The sequence below is a fragment of the Manis pentadactyla genome, chromosome 2 (genome assembly GCF_030020395.1).
Source record: "Manis pentadactyla isolate mManPen7 chromosome 2, mManPen7.hap1, whole genome shotgun sequence".
NCBI lineage: Eukaryota > Metazoa > Chordata > Mammalia > Pholidota > Manidae > Manis > Manis pentadactyla.
Window position 1 is genome coordinate 113,268,881 of NC_080020.1, and position 21,562 is coordinate 113,290,442.

The window sequence follows — 21,562 nt, forward strand, 5'->3', positions numbered from 1 at the left end:
AAGTTGTATTCTTTGGGCATATTCCAAAAAGTGGGATTCCAGGGTCAAATGGTATTTCTATTTTTAGTTTTTTGAGGAACCTCCATATCGCTTTCCACAATGGTTGAACTAGCTTATATTCCCACCAGCAGTGCAGGAGGGTTCCCCTTTTTCCGCATCCTCACCAACATTTGTTGTTCTTAAGCTTTTCGATGCTGGCCATCCTTACTGGTGTGAGGTGACATCTCATTGTGGTTTTAATTTGCATTTCCCTGATGATTAGTGATGTGGAGCATCTTTTCATGTGTCTGTTCGCCATTTGAATTTCTTCTTTGGAGAACTGTCTCTTCATATCCTCTGCCCATATTTTAATCGGGTTATTTGCTTTTTGGGTGTTGAGGTGTGTAAGTTCTTTATATATTTTGGATGTTAACCCCTTGTTGGATACATCATTTACAAATATATTCTCCCATACTGTAGGATGCCTTTTTGTTTTGTTGGTGATGTCCTTTCCGGTACAAAAACTTTTTAGTTTGATGTAGTCCCACGAATTCATGTTTGCTTTGGTTTCCCTTTCTCGAGGAGATGGCTTCAGGAAGAAGTTGCTCATGCTTATATTCAGAAGATGTTTGCTTATGTTGTCTTCTAAGAGTTTTATGGTTTCATGACTTACATTCAAGTCTTTAATCCATTTCGAGTTTTCTTTTGTGTATGGGGTTAAACAATAGTCCAGTTTCATTCTCTTGCAAGTAGCTGTCCAGTTTTGCCAACACCAGTTGTTGAAGTGGCTGTCATTTCCCCATTGTATGTCCATGGCTCTTTTATCATATATTAATTGACCATATATGTTTGAGTTTATGTCTGGGCTCTCTAGTCTGTTCCATTGGTCTATGGGTCTGTTCTTGTGCCAGTACCAAATTGTCTTGATTACTGTGGCTGTGTAGTAGAGCTTGAAGTTGGGGAGTGTAATTCCCCCTGCTTTATTCTTCCTTCTCAGGATTGCTTTGGCTCTTCGAGGTCTTTTGTGGTTCCATATGAATTTTAGGATGATTTTTCCTAGTTCGTTGAAGAATGCTGTTGGTATTTTGATAGGAATTGCATTGAATCTATAGATTGCTTTGGGCAGGATGGCCATTTTGACAATATTAATTCTTACTATCCATAAGTACAGAATGTGTTTCCATTTATTGGTATCTTCTTTAATTTCTCTCATGAGTGTCTTGTAGTTTTCAGAGTATAGGTCTTTCACTTCCTTGGTTAGGTTTATTCCTAGGTATTTTATTCTTTTCAATGCAATTGTGAATGGAATTGTTTTCATGATTTCTCTCTCTGCTAGTTCATTGTTAGTGTATAGGAATGCAACAGATTTCTCGGTATTAATTTTGTATCCTGCAACTTTGCTGATTTCAGATATTAGATCTAGTACTTTTGGAGTGGATTCTTTAGGGTTTTTTATGTACAATATCATGTCATCTCCAAACAGGGACAGTTTAACTTCTTCCTTGCCAATCTGGATGCCTTTTATTTCTTCGTGTTGTCTGATTGCCATGGCTAGGACCTCCAGTACTATGTTGAATAGAAGTGGGGAGAGTGGGCATCCTTGTCTTGTTCCTGATCTTAAAGGAAAAGCTTTCAGCTTCTTGCTGTTAAGTATAATTTTGGCTGTGGGTTTGTCATATATGGCCTTTATTATGTGGAGGTACTTGCCCTTTATACCCATTTTGTTGAGAGCTTTTATCATGAATGAATGTTGAATTGTGTCAAATGCTTTTTTTAGTATATGGAAATGATCATGTGGTTTTTGTCCTTCTTTTTGTTGATGTGCTGGATGATGTTGATGGATTTTCAAATGTTGTACCATCCTTGCATTTCTGGCATAAATGGGTGATCTTTTTGATGTATCTTTGAATTCAGTTTGCTAATGTTTTGTTGAGTATTTTTGCATCTATGTTCATGAGGGATATTGGTCTGTAATTTTCTTTTTTTGTGGTGTCTTTGCCTGATTTTGGTATTAGAGTGATGCTGGCCTCATAGAATGAGTTTGGAAGTATTCCCTCCTCTTCTATTTTTTGGAAAGCTTTATGGAGAATGGGTATTAGGTCTTTACTAAATGTTTGAAAAAATTCAGCGGTGAAGCCATCTCGTCCAGGAGTTTTGTTCTTAGGTAGGTTTTGATTACCAGTTCAGTTTCATTGCTGGTAATTACTCTGTTCATATTTTCTGTTTCTTCCTTGGTCAGCCTTGGAAGGTGGTATTTTTCTAGATTGTTGTCCATTTCTTCTAGGTTATCCAGTTTGTTAGTATATAATTTTTCATAATATTCTCTAATAATTCTCTGTATTTCTGTGGTGTCTGTAGTGATTTTTCCTTTCTCATTTCTGATTCTGTTTATGTGTGCAGACTCTCTTTATTTCTTGATCACTCTGGCTAGCGGTTTATCTATTTTGTTTATTTTCTCAAAGAACCAGCTCTTGCTTTCATTGATTCTTTCTATTGTTTTATTCTTCTCAATTTTATTTATTTCTGCTCTAATCTGTATTATGTTCCTCCTTCTACTGACTTTGGGCCTCATTTGTTGTACTTTTTCTAGTTTCATTATTTGTGAATTTAGACTGCTCATATTGTATTGTTCTTCTTTCTTGAGGTAGGCCTGTAGTGCAATCTACTTTCCTCTTAGCACAGCCTTGGCTGCGTCTCACAGATTTTGCAGTGAATGATTGTTGTCATTTGTCTCCATATATTGCTTGATCTCTGTTTTTATTTGGTCATTGATCTATTGGTTAATGTTGTGAGCCTCCATGTGTTTATGGGATTTTTCATTTTCTTTGTGTAATTTATTTCTATTTTCATACCTTTGTGATGTGAGAAACTGGTTGGTACAATTTCAATATTTTTGAACTTACTGAAGCTCTTTTTGTGGCCTAGTATATGATCTATTCTTGAAAATGTTCCATGTGCACTTGGGAAGAATGTGCATTCTGCTCCTTTTGGGTGTAGAGTTCTGTAGATGTCTGTTAGGTCCATCTGTTCTATTGTGTTGTTAAGTGCCTCTGTCTCCTTGCTTATCTTCTGTCTGGTTGATCTGTCTTTCAGAGTGAGTGGAGTGTTGAAGTCTCCAAGAATGAATGCATTGCATTCTATTTCCCCTTTTAATTCAGTTAGTATTTGTTTCACATATGTGGGTGCCCCTGTGTTGGGAGCATAGATATTTATAATGGTTATGTTTTCTTATTGAATTGACCCCTTTATCATTATGTAATGTCCTTCTTTGTCTCTTGTTACTTTCTGTGTTTGGAAGTCTATTGTGTCTGATACAAGTATTGCAAGTCTCCGTGGCTTCAGAGACTATCTCCGTTTCCAGACTGGGGAAGATTTCAGCAACTACCTCCTCAAAGACACTTTCTACCCTTTTCTCTTGCTCCTCTTCTTCTGGTATCCTTATAATTCAAATATTGTTCCATTTGGTTTGGTCACACAGGTCTCTCAATATTCTTTTATTCTTAGAGATCTTTTTTTCTGTCTGTTAGTTGCATGAAATATATTTTTCTATCCCTTCACTTTTATTCTGTGTATTTCGTCGGGTTTAAAGTGAGTCCCCTGTAGGCAGCACATAGATGGGTCTTGTTTTTTTATACATTCAGTGACTCTATGTCTTTTGATTGGTTCATTCAGTCCATTTACATTTAGGGTGATTATCAATAGGTGTGTGCTTATTGCCATTGCAGACTTTAGATTTGTGGTTACCAAAGGTTCAAGGTTAATTTCCTTACTATCTAAGAGTCTAACTTAACTCAGTTAATATGCTGTTACAAACACTATCTAAGGGTTCTTTTCTTTTTCACTTCCTTTTTCTTCCTTCTCCATTCTTTATACATTAGGTATCATATTCTGTATTCTTTGTCTATCCCTTGATTGACTTTGGGGATAGTTAATTTAATTTTGCATTTGCTTAGTAATTAGCTGTTCTACTTTCTTAACTGTGATTTTATTCCTCTGTTGACAGCTATTAAACCTTATGAACACTTCCATCTATAGAAGTCCCTCCAAAATAGACTGTAGAGATGTTTTTTGGGAGGTAAACTCAGCTTTTGCTTATCTTAAAATTGTTTAATCCGTCCTTCATATTGAAATGATAATCTTGCCAGATAAAGTAATCTTGGTTAGAGGTCCTTCTGCTTCATTGCATTACTTATGTCATGCCACTCCCTTCTGGCCTGTAAGGTTTCTGCTGAGAAGTCTGATGTTATCCTGATGGGCTTTCCTTTGTATGTGATCTTATTTCTTTCTCTGGCTGCTTTTAATAGTCTGTCCTTACCCTTGATCTTTGCCAATCTTATTACTATATGTCTTGGTGTTGTCCTCCTTGGGTCCCTTGTGTTGGAAGATCTATGCATCTCCATGGCCTGAGAGACTATCTCCTTTCCCGGACTGGGGAAGTTTTCAGCAACTACCTCCTCAAAGACACTTTCTATCTCTTTCGCTTTCTCTTCTTCTTTTGGTATCCATCTAATGCAAATATTGTTCCATTTGGATTGGTCACACAGTTCTCTATGTTCTTTCATTCTTAGAGATTCTTTTTTCTCTCTGTGCCTCAGCTTCTTTTATATCCCTCTTCTCTAGTTTCTATTTCATTTATCATCTCCTCGACTGTATCCAACCTGCTTTTAATACCCTCCATCTTGCTCTTCAGCAATTGGATCTCCGTCCTGAATTCATTCCTGACTTATTGGATATCTTTCCGTACCTCCATTAGCATGTTGATGATTTTTATTTTGAACTCCCTTTCAGGAGGAAAGTAAGGTACATGTCATTTAAATCTTTCTCCAGGGTTATATTAATTTTACTCTGGACCAGGTTCCCTTGGCATTTCAGATTTGTATATGGCTCCCTCTAGTGTCCAGAATCTCTACTCTGGAGCTGCTCAGTCCCTGAAGCAATGTCAGGGGTCACAGGGAGTGGTATAGGTGCCTGGGGATAGGAAAGAGCTGTTCCCCGCTTTCTGGCTGCTGTGCCTGTCTCCACTGCCTTAACCAGTGGGCTGAGCACACAGTTATAAGCTTTTGTCCCAAAGCAGCCGGATATGGATCCCTGCTTTCCACACGTGGCTGGAATCTCAGTCTCTCGAGGAATTCTGCCTGTATTAACTTTCCAACCCAGTAGTCATGCGAGTATCGTTAAAGCACCATGAAATGCAGGTTTATGCTCCCAGCGCAGATCTCTGGAGCTAGATATTCAGCAGTCCCAGGCCTTCCACTCCCTCCCTTCTCTGTTTCTCTTCCCCCATCAGTGAGCTGGGATGGGGGAAGGGCTTGGGTCCCGCCTGGCCACAGCTTTGGTACATTACCCTGTTTCGTGAGGTCAGCTTTTTTCTCCAGGTGTATGCAGTCTGGCACCATCCTCTTTCCTGTTGCTCTCTCAGGGTTAGTTGTGCCAACTATATTTTCTAATTATATTCAGTTTTAGGAGGAAGCCTTTCTCTCTCCTCTCATGCCACCATCTTTAATCCAGTCTGCCACACCCAACTGCCATTTGACCTATCATTTCCTTTCAGAACTCATCTATCTACCTACCCGTAATATGTGTATGATATATGTATATATGAATATATATAGGTGATTATATATATATGTGACTATGTATATTATAAATATATATACAAGTGAACACAAAATACATAATATAGATAATGACCAAATAATTCTTTCCAGGAGTACTGAGGTGCCATGATTTGTGCTTTGCATTGGGTAGCGGCACACTTCCTTTTGTTTGCTTCTTTGTGAATGTTTGTATATTGTGAGTGAGTGCGGTCAATAAATTGCTGCAGAGGATGCTGTCTTCGATGTAGTGTCATACATGGGTCCTGGAGAAAGCCAAATGTGGTTTAGAGTTTGCAGCAAACATTGTGAGCAGGGCTGTTTGTTACTCCATCCATGAAGAGGCATTTAGAGATGATTTGTGTCTTTCACAGATGGAGATATTGCAGCTGGGAGCTTATTAAAATAGGAATTGAATTGGATATATGAACCAAATCTGTAATTGCAAAGTATTTATCAGTACTTAGATATAGTCAGCAATTTCAGTAACATTGGGAATGGGGGACCATGGCATTAACATTATAGTAGTCCGATGCAAGGACTCATTCATTCTCTCCAGGTTTAAGAGTAGTCTAAATTAGGCTTCTAATGGAAAACCAGTGTGATAATCAGTCATTCCCCACCTAGATCCTTTGTAACGGATTTCATGATTGAAGACTATTTTAGGATGCATTGGGTTGTATTTATATATTTGATCCAAAGGTTATCTTTTTGTAAGATAACTATAAATGCCGAAACCTTAATTTTATTTTAATTATTACTTGTTAGAAAGAGTTACCATGCTTCCAATGAGACAATTTAACAAATGGGTCTTTTGACTATGGGATATTTAATTTCAGGAGTTAAGACAGGGTGGGTACATTTGACCTCTATTTAATGTTCCCATAAGTGCAAAGCATAGAGCGGTGACTTGCTTAAATTTAGTGGGCCCTCTGACAGATCTGTGACTTTTGCTCCATAGTTAAGACCATTAAGGTTTGTCATTGGTGCATCTCATCTAATGTTAACTTAGAGCCTCTGCTGAAGAGGCACAAAAGCCAACCTGAACCCTTTTTATTTTTGTTATAATATAATTTTAAGTGACATTAGATTCCAAATATGTCAAACCTGAGACCTCTGTTTTAGTTTCTTTCCTGATTTTTCCACTCTGCTTCTTCTCTCTCCTCCCATTCCTTTTGTTTGTAATTGGATATACTTTGAGGGGTGGGTGTCCTTTCTAACCTGCTCAAAGGAGTCTTTCTCAGAGTGTCCCAACTAGTATCATCCAGGTTAGGGGCTTCCCAGTGGTGATTGTGAGAGACCTGAGGTTAAGTTGGGTTTGATTTGACTCCTTGCTGTGCCAGAGGGTTGTCATCAAGTTTTTCCATATTATTCTTTTAATCAAGGTCTTTTTTGGCTATAGAAATATCATTAGAAGCACAACAAAGGCATTTTCAAGGGTCCTAGTGCACCATATACTTTCAGGAGTATGAATCTCATCATGCCACATGGTGACTGTCCCTCTTCACACCATTCAGTGGGCTTGTTAGTATCAGTCCTACCCCCAAGTACTGTTTACAATGGGGTCATTGCCTGGATGAGACACACAACCCGTTGGTCACAGGATCCTGCCTACCCTAGCGTCAATCACTGCTCATGGTGGAACTGAGAAACACTACCCTATCTGACACAGCCAAATAGGGCTGGATAAGGCACAGGACTTAGGACCACTTAAAGGCTAAAGCCATATTTTGTCTCTAAGTGCCAATTATTGAGGCTTCCAGGTGGGAGTGAAGTGAAGGTTCCCTTGTCTGTGTGTGGCTTGCTTGGTTTGAAGATCTTGCTCACACCAGGGGAGGGCATGTTGGAGCTTTTCTCTCAGTTTGCCCAGCTGAGGCACAGAACCTTTGGGGGGAGGTGGAGCTTGAAAGTCTGCAGAGTTCAGAAATGGTGTCAGTCTGTTTGTTACATACGGCTGTGGGGGAAAGGCCAGACTGGTAAGTAAGGCTGCAGATGACTACCCCTTTTAATTTAGCCTTTGGTATTTTTTGGTTGAGTAATAACCTTTGCATATATCACTTGAATTAATGAAAATAATTTTTTTCTTAAAAGAAAAAGAACTGGGGAACTGGAATAAGAAAGATCTATATTTAAATGCAAAGTATACTGGTCAGTCTATGTGCCTCAACAAATTATCTGACACTCCATTCATCTTTGTATCTTACCTGCAAAATGAGGAATAGCTAATTCCTTGGAATAAAAGCCTTACATGGAAACTTCAAGTATTTAAACTGAATAAAATTGACCAAATCATTGTAAGGCTCTCTATAAGTACTATCAGGTCATATCCTGAGGGAAGGAGAAATCAAACCAAACAAGCAGAAAACTTCAAAGCTCTGAAATCATTATTCTAATGTTAATCAGAGTTGTGTGACTTATTTAAATATCTCCATAATAGTCTCTTCTTTTTTGTTTAGAATTAGAAATGAAAAAAACATCATACCAAGTTATCAGTTGGCATGTACATGAAGATCATGAGAAAGACATGAAGAAATACTTTGATTTCGTAATGACAGAAGCTCTGCACGGCAGGTAATTTATTTTATTCTCTGAATGAAAGACTTACTGTTTGAGTGATGCAAATGAATGGATGGCTGCATTGATCCTAAGAGTGTGTTTAAGAGGAGTGTATGTTTTGATATGGATGAATGGATGGAGGGAAAGTTCAATAATGGGGGCGAGAATGGATAGGTGGAATAGATGGGTTTCATATTCCCAAACATCCAGTCTGTGTACTGTCTGCTTTACTAAAAGTATGAATGTATTTCAGTATAGTGCAGGGAATTTTTCCTTCTGGGTCTTCCTGGAGACACCTCACCTACAGACTTGTGCATAATCTACCAATCATAAAAAAGAAGCATAGACAATTTAATTCTTCATTGTTGGTAGGCAAATCAGATCCACCATTTTATACTTATTTTTCTTCCCTTCTGCCCACATAAACTCACGGATGGGAAAATGCTTATGAACATAGATCTCATACCTTGAACTTCTGGCCTATTAAACTCACTTTAAATAAGCCCAAATATCTTGATGACACACAGTGAGAGATGAGCCTGAGAGTTTCTGTGTCACCGGGTATCTATAGAAAATCCTTCAACTTTGACATAAAAGAGGAATGACACAAATTCATTCCTTGTGTGGTTAATTACAGTGACCCAACACCCCATTTCTCTCCTTAAAAATTCTTTTACTAATAAAGGTGGTACTCAAATGTAATTTTTTCTATAAAGCCTCTTCCTTACTCAAGTACAAGACTAAATTCTCTCCTCTGTGAGATATGATCTAAAGTACGCATTTGAAACTTTGACTATATCATCCTATTTTGTTAGTATTGTGTTTTTCACTATGTATCTTCTTTGTTCTCCCCCAGTGAGATTTCTCTGAAGAATGGTTCCACACACGTTAAATATGACACCATACACTGAGCACAGTGCCTTCCTGAAACTTTTTTCAATTAATTAACTTAATTTCAAATACAATTATGATTATATAAATTATATATATATCCTACTTTTGAGGAATTTACACTTCATACCTTGATTATCAACATTTGACAAGAATCCTTTTTTTTTTTTTATATAATTATTTTTTATTGAAGGGTAGTTGATGCACAGTATTACATTATATTAGTTTCAAGTGTACAACACAGTGGTAGAACATTTATATACATAATTCGAGGTTCCAGCTATCACCCTACCAAGCTGTTACAATATCTTGACTATATTCCTTATGCTATACATTACATCCCGGTTACTTATTTATTTTACCATTGGAAGTCTGTCCTTTTTTTTTTTTTTTCTTTGTGAGGGCATCTCTCATATTTATTGATCAAATGGTTGTTAACGACAATAAAATTCTGTATAGGGGAGTCAATGCTCAATGCACAATCATTAATCCACCCCAAGCCTAATTTTCGTCAATCTCCAATCTTCTGAGGCATAACAAACAAGTTCTTACATGTAGAACAAATTCTTACATAATGAATAAGTTACATGGTGAACAGTACAAGGGCAGTCATCACAGAAAATTTTGGTTTTGCTCATGCATTATGAACTCTAAACAGTCAGTTCAAATATGAATACTCATTTGGTTTTTATACTTGATTTATATGTGGATACCACATTTCTCTCTTTATTATTATTATTTTTAATAAAATGCTGAAGTGGTAGGTAGATACAAGATAAAGGTAGAAAACATAGTTTAGTGTTGTAAGAGAGCAAATGTAGATGATCAGGTGTGTGCCTGTAGACTATGTGTTAATCCAAGCTAGACCAGGGCAATAAAACATCCACGTATGCAGAAGATTTCTCTCAGAACAGGGGGGGTGAGGTTCTAAGCCTCACCTCTGTTGATCCCCAATTTCTCACCTGATGGCCCCCCTGCGACTGTGCCTGTCTTAGGTTGTTCCTCCCTTGAGGAATCTTACCCGTCTCTGGCTAACCAGTCATCTTCCGGGGCCATAGAGGGAAATATAGAGTTGGTAATTGAGAGAGAAGCCTTATTGTTTGAAAAGGTTAGCTTTTTACTTCTTTGCATATTTATGCCCTGTGGCTTCTATGCCCAGCATTTGTCTTGAGGTATCTTTACCACTTGGAGGAGTTATGATACTCGGTAAATTTGATATGAGGCACGAATTCTATTTAAGGGTTGTAATTAGGAAGGAAGAAGAAAAGCTATAGAAGTAGCAGGCGGAAGAAAACATGGGAAGATTGATTATTTCTTTGACATATCTTCTTGTAGAGTAACTTCAGCATATATAGGTTTTAAGCTACTACTTAAATTGCGCACACACATTAACATAATAGGAGTATAGTTACATAACCGAAGCATATCTGTAATTACCAGCCATCTCCAGTGAAACCAAGAAAACCATTAAGGCACCTTAGGCATTTGTGAAAACTTATCTATGATATGGTGGATATTGTCCAACTGAACTTGAACAGTCTGAGAGAAATCAGACAAATTAAAACAACCCATTCCTGGGGACTGTTCCCATGCCATATGTTCTTTTAACAGTAAATAGTCTGTAGTTGTAAGAGTTTGGAGTGCTACAATTTGCACTTCTCCAAATTCTTGGTTGAGTTCCAACAGTATAGATCCAGTCAAATTTGTTGTTTTACTGTATGCACAGGCCAGCTTAGATATCTCCTTCCTCATTCCCATGGCAAGTCCAGGAACTGGTGGGATGAGTGCATCTACTGCTGTAGCAGTGCGTGGATCTTTGTTGGGGTTTTTTGATGATCATCTTCTGGCATGAGTCTTCCAGAGAGTGCAGATGTTGGAAGTTCTTTTTCATATCGTATCTTAGTTCATTTTTGGAGTAGCCCAATTAGGCTTTGATCCTCTGTATAAACACAAACAGACACTTTGCCTACACTTTTATATGCCCTTTATACCCTTGTGTAGAACTCGTTGGAGGTTACCACACAGGAACTGCCCTTTTTTTTTTTTTTTTGCTTTGTTTTTGGTATCACTAATCTACACTTACATGACGAATATTATGTTTACTAGGCTCTCCCCTATACCAGGTCTCCCCTATAAACCCCTTTACAGTCACTGTCCATCAGCATAGCAAAATGTTGTAGAATCACTACTTGCCTTCTCTGTGTTGTACAGCCCTCCCTTTTCTCCTACCCCCCCATGTATGTTAATCTTAATACCCCCCTACTTCTCCCCCCCTTATCCCTCCCTACCCACCCATCCTCCCCAGTCCCTTTCCCTTTAGTACCTGTTAGTCCATTCTTGAGTTCTGTGATTCTGCTGCTGTTTTGTTCCATCAGTTTTTCCTTTGTTCTTATATTCCACAGATAAGTGAAATCATTTGGTATTTCTCTTTCTCCGCTTGGCTTGTTTCACTGAGCATAATACCCTCCAGCTCCATCCATGTTGCTGCAAATGGTAGGATTTGCCCTCCTCTTATGGCTGAGTAGTATTCCATTGTGTATATGTGCCACATCTTCTTTATCCATTCATCTATTGATGGACATTTAGGTTGCTTCCAATTCTTGGCTATTGTAAATAGTGCTGCAATAAACATAGGGGTGCATCTGTTTTTCTCAAACTTGATTGCTGCTTTCTTAGGGTAAATTCCTAGGAGTGCAATTCCTGGGCCAAATGGTAAGTCTGTTTTGAGCATTTTTATGTACCTCCATACTGCTTTCCACATTGGGTGAACTAATTTACATTCCCACCAGCAGTGTAGGAGGGTTCCCCTTTCCCAACAGCCTCGCCAGCATTTGTTGTTGTTTGTCTTTTTGATGGCAGCCATCCTTACTGGTGTGAGGTGATACCTCATTGTAGTTTTAATTTGCATTTCTCTGATAATTAGCGATGTGGAGCATCTTTTCATGTGTCTGTTGGCCATCTGTATTTCTTTTTTGGAGAACTGTCTGTTCAGTTCCTCTGCCCATTTTTTAATTGGGTTATTTGTTTTTTGTTTGTTGAGGCGTGTGAGCTCTTTATATATTCTGGACGTCAAGCCTTTATCGGATGTGTCATTTTCAAATATATTCTCCCATACTGTAGGGATCCTTCTTGTTCTATTGATGGTGTCTTTTGCTGTACAGAAGCTTTTCAGCTTAATATAGTCCCACTTACTCATTTTTGCTGTTGTTTTCCTTGCCCGGGGAGATATGTTCAAGAAGAGGTCACTCATGTTTATGTCTAAGTGGTTTTCGCCTATGTTTTCTTCCAAGAGTTTAATGGTTTCATGGCTTACATTCAGGTCTTTGATCCATTTTGAGTTTACTTTTGTATATGGGGTTAGACAATGGTCCAGTTTCATTCTCCTACATGTAGCTGTCTAGTTTTGCCAGCACCACCTGTTGAAGAGACTGTCATTTCGCCATTGTATGTCCATGGCTCCTTTATCAAATATTAATTGACCATATATGTCTGGGTTAATGTCTGGATTCTCTAGTCTGTTCCATTGGTCTGTGGCTCTGCTCTTGTGCCAGTACCAAATTGTCTTGATTACTATGGCTTTATAGTAGAGCTTGAAGTTGGGGACTGAGATCCCCCCTACTTTATTCTTCATTCTCAGGATTGCTTTGGCTATTCGGGGTCTTTGGTGTTTCCATATGAATTTTTGAATTATTTGTTCCAGTTCATTGAAGAATGTTGCTGGTAGTTTCATAGGGATTGCATCAAATCTGTATATTGCTTTGGGCAGGATGGCCATTTTGACGATATTAATTCTTCCTAGCCACGAGCATGGGATGAGTTTCCATCTGTTAGTGTCCCCTTTAATTTCTCTTAAGAGTGACTTGTAGTTTTCAGAGTATAAGTCTTTCACTTCTTTGGTTAGGTTTATTCCTAGGTATTTTATTTTTTTGGATGCAATTGTGAATGGAGTTGTTTTCCTGATTTCTCTTTCTGTTGGTTCGTTGTTAGTATATAGGAAAGCCACAGATTTCTGTGTGTTGATTTTGTATCCTGCAACTTTGCTGTATTCCGATATCAGTTCTAGTAGTTTTGGGGTGGAGTCTTTAGTGTTTTTTATGTACAGTATCATGTCATCTGCAAATAGTGACAGTTTAACTTCTTCTTTACCAATCTGGATTCCTTGTATTTCTTTATTTTGTCTGATTGCCGTGGCTAGGACCTCCAGTACTATGTTAAATAACAGTGGAGAGAGTGGGCATCCCTGTCTAGTTCCCGATCTCAGCGGAAATGCTTTCAGCTTCTCGCTGTTCAATATAATGTTGACTGTGGGTTTATCATAGATGGCCTTTATTATGTTGAGGTACTTGCCCTCTATTCCCATTTTGCTGAGAGTTTTTAACATGAATGGATGTTGAACTTTGTCAAATGCTTTTTCAGCATCTATGGAGATGATCATGTGGTTTTTGTCTTTCTTTTTGTTGATGTGGTGGATGATGTTGATGGACTTTCTAATGTTGTACCATCCTTGCATCCCTGGGATGAATCCCACTTGGTCATGGTGTATGATCCTTTTGATGTATTTTTGAATTTGGTTTGCTAATATTTTGTTGAGTATTTTTGCATCTACGTTCATCAGGGATATTGGTCTGTAGTTTTCTTTTTTGGTGGGGTCTTTGCCTGGTTTTGGTATTAGGGTGATGTTAGCTTCATAGGATGAGTTTGGGAGTATCCCCTCCTCCTCTATTTTTTGGAAAACTTTAAGGAGAATGGGTATTATGTCTTCCCTGTATGTCTGATAAAATTCCGAGGTAAATCCATCTGGCCCGGGGGTTTTGTTCTTTGGTAGTTTTTTGATTCCCGCTTCAATTTCGTTGCTGGTAATTGGTCTGTTTAGATTTTCTGTTTCTTCCTGGGTCAATCTTGGAAGGTTATATTTTTCTAGGAAGTTGTCCATTTCTCCTAGGTTTCCCAGCTTGTTAGCATATAGGTTTTCATAGTATTCTCCAATAATTCTTTGCATTTCCGTGGGGTCCATCGTGATTTTTCCTTTCTCGTTTCTGATACTGTTGATTTGTGTTGACTCTCTTTTCTTCTTAATAAGTCTGGCTAGAGGCTTATCGATTTTGTTTATTTTCTCGAAGAACCAGCTCTTGGTTTCATTGATTTTTGCTATTGTTTTATTCTTCTCAATTTTATTTATTTCTTCTCTGATCTTTATTATGTCCCTCCTTCTGCTGACCTTAGGTCTCATCTGTTCTTCTTTTTCCAATTTCGATAATTGTGACATTAGACCATTCATTTGGGATTGCTCTTCCTTTTTTAAATATGCTTGGATTGCTATATACTTTCCTCTTAAGACTGCTTTTGCTGTGTCCCACAGAAGTTGGGGCTTAGTGTTGTTGTTGTCATTTGTTTCCATATATTGCTGGATCTCCATTTTGATTTGGTCATTGATCCATTGATTATTTAGGAGCGTGTTGTTAAGCCTCCATGTGTTTGTGAGCCTCTTTGCTTTCTTTGTACAGTTTATTTCTAGTTTTATGCCTTTGTGGTCTGAAAAGTTGGTTGGTAGGATTTCAATCTTTTGGAATTTTCTGAGGCTCTTTTTGTGGCCTAGTATGTGGTCTATTCTGGAGAATGTTCCATGTGCACTTGAGAAGAATGTATATCCTGCTGCTTTTGGATGTAGAGTTCTATAGATGTCTATTAGGTCCATCTGCTCTACTGTGTTGTTCAGTGCTTCCGTGTCCTTACTTATTTTCTGCCCAGTGGATCTATCCTTTGGGGTGAGTGGTATGTTGAAGTCTCCTAGAATGAATGCATTGCAGTCTATATCCCCCTTTAGTTCTGTTAGTATTTGTTTCACATATGCTGGTGCTCCTGTGTTGGGTGCATATATATTTAGAATGGTTATATCCTCTTGTTTGACTGAGCCCTTTATCATTATGTAGTGTCCTTCTTTATCTCTTGTTACTTTCTTTGTTTTGAAGTCTATTTTGTCTGATATTAGTACTGCAACCCCTGCTTTCTTCTCACTGTTGTTTGCTTGAAATATGTTTTTCCATCCCTTGACTTTTAGTCTGTACATGTCTTTGGGTTTGAGGTGAGTTTCTTGTAAGCAGCATATAGATGGGTCTTGCTTTTTTATCCATTCTGTTACTCTGTGTCTTTTGATTGGTGCATTCAACCCATTAACATTTAGGGTGACTATTGAAAGATATGTACTTATTGCCACTGCAGGCTTTAAATTCGTGGTTACCAAAGGTTCAAGGTTAGCCTCTTTAGTATCTTACTGCCTAACTTAGCTCTCTTATTGAGCTGTTATATACACTATCTGGAGATTCTTTTCTTCTCTCCCTTCTTGTTCCTCCTCCTCAATTCTTCATATGTTGGGTGTTTTGTGCTGTGCTTTTTCTAGGAGTGCTCCCATCTAGAGCAGTCCCTGTAAGATGTTCTGTAGAGGTGGTTTGTGGAAAGCAAATTCCCTCAGCTTTTGTTTGTCTGGGAATTGTTTAATCCCACCGTCATATTTGAATGATAGTCGTGCTGGATACAGTATCCTTGTTTCAAGGCCCTTCTGTTTCATTGTATTAAATATATCATGCCATTCTCTTCTGGCCTGTAGGGTTTCTGTTGAGAAATCTGACGTTAGCCTGATGGGTTTCCCTTTATAGGTGAACTTTTTCTCTCTAGCTGCCTTTAACACTCTTTCCTTGTCCTTGATCTTTGCCATTTTAATTATTATGTGTCTTGGTGTTGCCCTTCTTGGATCCTTTCTGTTGGGGGTTCTGTGTATTTCCGTGGTCTGTTCGATTACTTCCTCCCCCAGTGTGGGGAAGTTTTCAGCAATTATTTCTTCTAAGATACTTTCCATCTCTTTTCCTCTCTCTTCTTCTTCTGGGACCCCTATAATACGGATATTGTTCCTTTTGGATTGGTCACACAGTTCTCTTAATATTGTTTCATTCCTGGAGATCCTTTTGTCTCTCTCTATGTCAGCTTCTATGCGTTCCTGTTCTCTGATTTCAATTCCATCAATGGCCTCTTGCATTCTATCCATTCTGCTTATAAACCCTTCCAGAGTTTGTTTCATTTCTGCGATCTCCTTTCTGGCATCTGTGATCTCCTTCCGGACTTCATCCCATTTCTCTGCGTATTTCTCTGCATCTCTGTCAGCATGTTTATGATTCTTATTTTGAATTCTTTTTCAGGGAGACTGGTTAGGTCTGTCTCCTTCTCTGGTGTTGTCTCTGTGATCTTTGTCTGCCTGTAGCTTTGCCTTTTCATGGTGATAGGAATAGTCTGCAGAACTGGGACGAGTGACGGCTGGAAGGATTTCATTTCTTGTTGGTTTGTGGCCCTCCTCTCCTGGGAGAACAGCGACCTCTAGTGGCTTGTGCTGGGCAGCTGCGCGCAGACAGGGTTCCTGCTTCCTGCCCGGCTGCTATGGAGTTAATCTCCGCTGTTGCTGTGGGCGTGGCCTGGCTCGGGCAGCTACTCCAAAATGGTGGAGTCGCGTTGGAGCAGGAGCTGCTGGGAGGCTATTTATCTCCGTAAGGGGCCTCCCTGCTCCCTGCAGCCCAGGGGTTAGGGTGCCCAGAGATCCCGGATTCCCTACTTCTGGATTAAGTGACCCGCCCTGCCCCTTTAAGACTTCCAAAAAGCACCCGCCAAAACAAAACAACGCCCACCAAAAAAAAAGAGAAAAAAAAAAATTTTTTTTTAGTTAAAAAAAAAAAAAAAAAAAAAAAGGTGGTCGTTCGTTTTTCTTTCTTCTCCGGTGCCAGCCTCAGGCCTCTGCTCACCGGTCTTTCTGCCCTGTTTCCCTAGTATTGGGGTCCCTATCCCTTTAAAACTCCCCAAAAGCGCTCGCCAAAACAAAACAGCAAAAAAGCAAAAAAAAAAAATGGTCACGCGCTTTTCTTATGCCCTCGGTCGCCCAGCCTCCAGTGCCTGCTCACTGTTCTTGCTGCCCTGTTTTCCCAGTATCGAGGGCCCTGCACTCTGGCCCGGATGGCTGGGGCTGGGTATTCGGCAGCCCTGGGCTCCGTCTCCCTCCCGCTCTGCCTGCTCTTCTCCCGCCGGGAGCTGGGGGGAGGGGCGCTCGGCTCCCGCGGGGCCGGGGCTTGTATCTTACCCCCTTCGCGAGGCGCTGGGTTCTCTCAGGTGCGGATGTGGTCTGGATATTGTCCTGTGTCCTCTGGTCTTTATTCTAGGAAGGGTTGTCTTTGTTATATTTTCATAGATATATGTTGTTTTGGGAGGAGATTTCCGCTGCTCTACTCAAGCCGCCATCTTCCGCCCCTCTCGACAAGAATCCTTTTTGTGAAATCTTTGAAAAATACTACAGAGGATAATTTTAGCTAATTATCCATTAGCATCACTTGAAGTTGTTCATAAAGAGCAGGTGGAAATCTGCATATTGTTAATGACTTCTCAACCTGTGGCCTTCTTTAAATGACTCACATGGTGTAGTGTTGTACAGTTTATAGATTTGTTGGACAATTGATTCTTACCATCCTTCAACCAACGAGGAAGCCCATGGGTTTCCAAAGCACCTGGACCTGCCAGTACTCTGGTCAGGTGCCTCTTCATCTATTTTTACAGTTACTGTACAACAAGGATAAGTTTCTTTGCATGCACTGATGGGAAAACATTGAAGGAGAAAAGTCCCTGGAATAATGCTATACATGACAGCCTTGATTAAGTGACAGTAAAATTTAAGCATTAACTTCTGTGAATGCTCCAGCAAATATAAAGTGGACAGGCCAGTAAGCTTCAAAAGGCTTTTAATATTTTTATTTCTTAAATTGTTTAATTCCTATGTAAGAAGTCATAAAACTCATGGCTCAGCTTAAAATTTGGTTTCTGATATCATTATCAGAAAGTCCTTGAGTGGCGCAATCTGTCAGATGTAGAATCTACATAATTTGTAAAAAAGGCTCTATCATCAATATTGATGGACTCTGTTATCAAGTTATTTCCACAGTTTTGCTGAGAAACAAGATGGACACTCATAAAAAGTCAGTATACAGATAAAAGAGCATCAAAGAATATCTCAAGTAGACACTAGATTGTGAGATCTGCTACAGGTAGAGATGACTCCCAAAGCTGAGGACATTGAATTTACATTGACAGTGTGCGGATTTGGATCTGCCAGAGAAAGGGGCAGGAGGAAGTGAGAAACTTTAGGGAATAGAAACACCTGGAACAGATTGACCAGGGCTGAGGGTATGTGTTGGACGGTGTAAAAATAGGTGGTGGTAGTGGTGGTGGGGTAGCTGCTAGATATGCTCTTACCTGTGATATTTTCATTGACTCAAATATTCTCTTAAGTATTGTGCAATTAACACCTCTAATGAGCATTTGTAACTAAATTTTTTTTCTTACAGAGATGCACATGAGAACTTTGTAAAGGCAATGGAACAACTGGGGACTCGATGCAGTCATTTGCTAAGGAGAAGTGATATCATGCATTCTTTAAAAAATGAGAACTTTGACCTGGTGTTTGTTGAAGCACTTGACTTCTGTTCTTTCCTGCTTGCTGAGAAGCTTGGGAAACCATTTGTGTCCCTTCTTCCCTCCCCATTTGGCTCTGCAGACTTTGGGTTGCCAAGCCCCTTGTCTTATGTGCCAGTATTCAAATCCTTGCTAACCGACCGCATGGACTTCTGGGGTCGAGTGAAGAATTTTCTGATGCTCTTTGATTTCTCCATGAAGAACTGGAAAATCTACTCTACGTTTGACAACACCATCAGGGAGCATTTTCCTGAAGGCTCTAGACCAGTTTTGTCTCATCTTCAAAAGAAAGCAGAGCTGTGGTTTGTAAACTCTGACTTTGCCTTTGAATTTGCTCGGCCCCTGCTTCCCAACACTGTGTATGTCGGAGGCTTAACGGCCAAACCCGTTAAACCACTGCCACCAGTAAGTACACCTTAGCACACAATGTGGACTTCATGCAGAGCCCTTCAGTGCAGAGCTGGCAGCTGCCCCTTCCAGTGGGATCATGGGAGTGAAGTAGGGTGAGACAGCCAAAATACCTAATGTATTCCCTTCTATATTGTGTTATATTACATTATATTTGTAAGATAAATTCTAACTGAAATGAGCAGGCGATGAGAGGCACCAAAAGGCCAGGCAGTTTATTTGAGTGCAATCCTGGGTGAGGTTCATCACTCTGCACAAACACAGGCCGGAGAAGTCACGCTCAACCAGACAGCCGGGGAGTTTGTGTAAGCACAGATTAGAGAGGGGGAAGTGGGCCATAACAGGGGTATGTGGGGACTTTTTATTGTCTCAGAGTTGGGTGATGGACAACCAGAGGTCTCCTCCTTCGGAATGGAGGGGGTCTGCATCCGGGGTTTGTTGGCACATCAAGGGACTGGAATGCAGGAAGAGCTCTCTGTTGCTTCCTTATATGGCACAGAGCTATTTGGTGCTTTGTTCCACTTGCACTGTCCTCACTTTCTCTCTCTGGTACCTCCAACCTTACAATAATATCATGTTATATTTTATTATTTAGTTTTTCTATTCTGTTCTATTGTTCTTGTAAGAGTACCTGCAATACATCTAACCCCCTAACAAAATTTTCAGTCAGTACATATAATTCACTATCAGTACCATGTGTTGCAACAGACCTGTATCTTATTCACCTTTTTATCTGAAACTCTTCACCTTTTAAATAATAATTTTCCCCTTCCCCGGAACACCTGGAAACAAATGTCCACTTTTTGACTCTACAAATTTGACTATTTTAGATACTTCATATAAGTGAACTTATACAGTATTTGGCAATCTGTGACTGCTTTATTTCACTTAGCTTATTGGCCTCAACGTTCATCTGTATTTTCACATGCTGTATACTTTCATTCATTTTTAAGGCTAAATAGTATTTCATTGTATGTTTAGCTCATATATTTAGGTGTTTGATCCATTTTGACTAAATTTAGCATATGGTATACTCACTTTTTCTTTAACCATTCATCTTTTAGTGGACATTTAGGCTGTTTCCACATCTTGGCTATTGTGAATAGCTATTAAGTAAACATGGGAGTGCAGATAGATCTTTGAGATCCTGATTTCAATCCTTTTGATTATGTATATATAAAAGGGATTGCTGGATCATATGGTATCTCCATTTTTACTTTTAGTGGAATCTCCATACTCTTTTCCTGTACCGCTGCACTGTTTTGCCCTAACAGCAACCGTGTGTAAGGGTTGCAATTTCTCCATATCCTCAATCCTTGTGCTCTTTGATAATGGCCATACTGACAGGTATGAAATGATACCTCATTGTGGTATTTCTTTTATGAGACTGTAAGATATTTTCTTGCTATTGAGTTGTAGGGGTTTCCTAAATATTTTGGAGATTAACCTCTTATCAGGTATTTAGTTAGCAAATATTTTCCTTTTTGTAGGTTGTCTTTTCACTCTGTTGATGGTTTCCTTTGCTGTGCAGAAGCTTTTTAGTTCGATGTAGTCCCACTTGTTTATTTTTGGTTTTGTTGCCCATGCATGGTGCTATCTCATTGCTCAATATCATGAAATTTTCCCTCTACATTTTCTCCTAAGAGCTTCACAATTTCAGGTCTTATGTTTAAATCTTTAATCCACTTTGAGCTGAGTTTTTTGTGTGGTGTAAGGTAAAGGCCTAATTTTATTCTTGCGCTGGAGTATATGCACATGCCAGGGTAGGGATTCAGGTGAGAGTTTGTTTTGATTACTATCTGCTGACTTTGGTGAATCTGGTTACACATTTGCTTGGGGTGCTCTACTCTTTCAGTTGGCTTTTGGATTTCTCCCAAGGGGAATTAGTCTGTGAAATGTCGCTGAATTAGCATGTCTTTAGGGGGAAGTAGTGTCTTGGGCTTCCTATGTCTAGGGCTTCCTGTGCTGCCATCTTGCTGACATTACTCACCACAGGGCACACTTTTAAGGAAGCACTTTTTTCAGGGTCATGGAAGTACTATGTTAGCTTTTACATGATCCTGAGACTAGGGATCTCCTTAAGTAACATGTCCAAGGCTCTTCATCTGCCTTATCCTAGTCTTAGCCTGATGGTAAAAGTGCTTTAGTAAGTTGGTATTTTCATTTGCAATTTTTATTACCACATGTACAATACTTACGTAGCTAGAAGCCACAAGATGAAATAATTTTTAAGGAGATTAGCTACCCATGATGAAACACACTTGTTTTTGTACTTTTATATTTATTTTTTTATATTAGCCATCTAATGGGTATGAACTGGTGTCTCATTTTGGCTTGATTAGAATTTCCCTAGTTAGTAATTTTTACCATGTCATAAGCTTAATGGACTTTTATATATCGTCTTTGAAGAATATCTCTTTAGGTCTTTGCCCATTTTTGGATCATTTTGTTTGTTTTGTTTTTTAGAATTGTTAGAATTCTTTATATAATCTGGATACCAGTCCCTTATCAGAAAGACAATTTGCAATCATTTTTCCATTCTCTGGGTTGCTTTTTCACTATGCTCCTAGTGTCCTTTGATATCCAAACTATTTCTTTTTGATGTAATCCAATGTATTGATTTTTAATTTTGTTCC

At 39.1% G+C, this 21,562-nt stretch overlaps 1 protein-coding gene across 2 annotated transcripts in view; it reads left to right on the forward strand.

Moving 5' to 3' along the window:
* LOC118935632 (UDP-glucuronosyltransferase 3A1-like) overlaps positions 1–21,562 on the forward strand; it is a 50,821-nt gene that overhangs the window by 20,102 nt on the left and 9,157 nt on the right. For both annotated transcript variants that reach the window (XM_036932113.2, XM_057495831.1), the window contains 2 exons: positions 8,030–8,144; positions 18,392–18,923. In XM_036932113.2, coding sequence (XP_036788008.2) covers positions 8,030–8,144; positions 18,392–18,923 — 647 coding nt within the window. The remainder of the gene's footprint in view (positions 1–8,029; positions 8,145–18,391; positions 18,924–21,562) is intronic.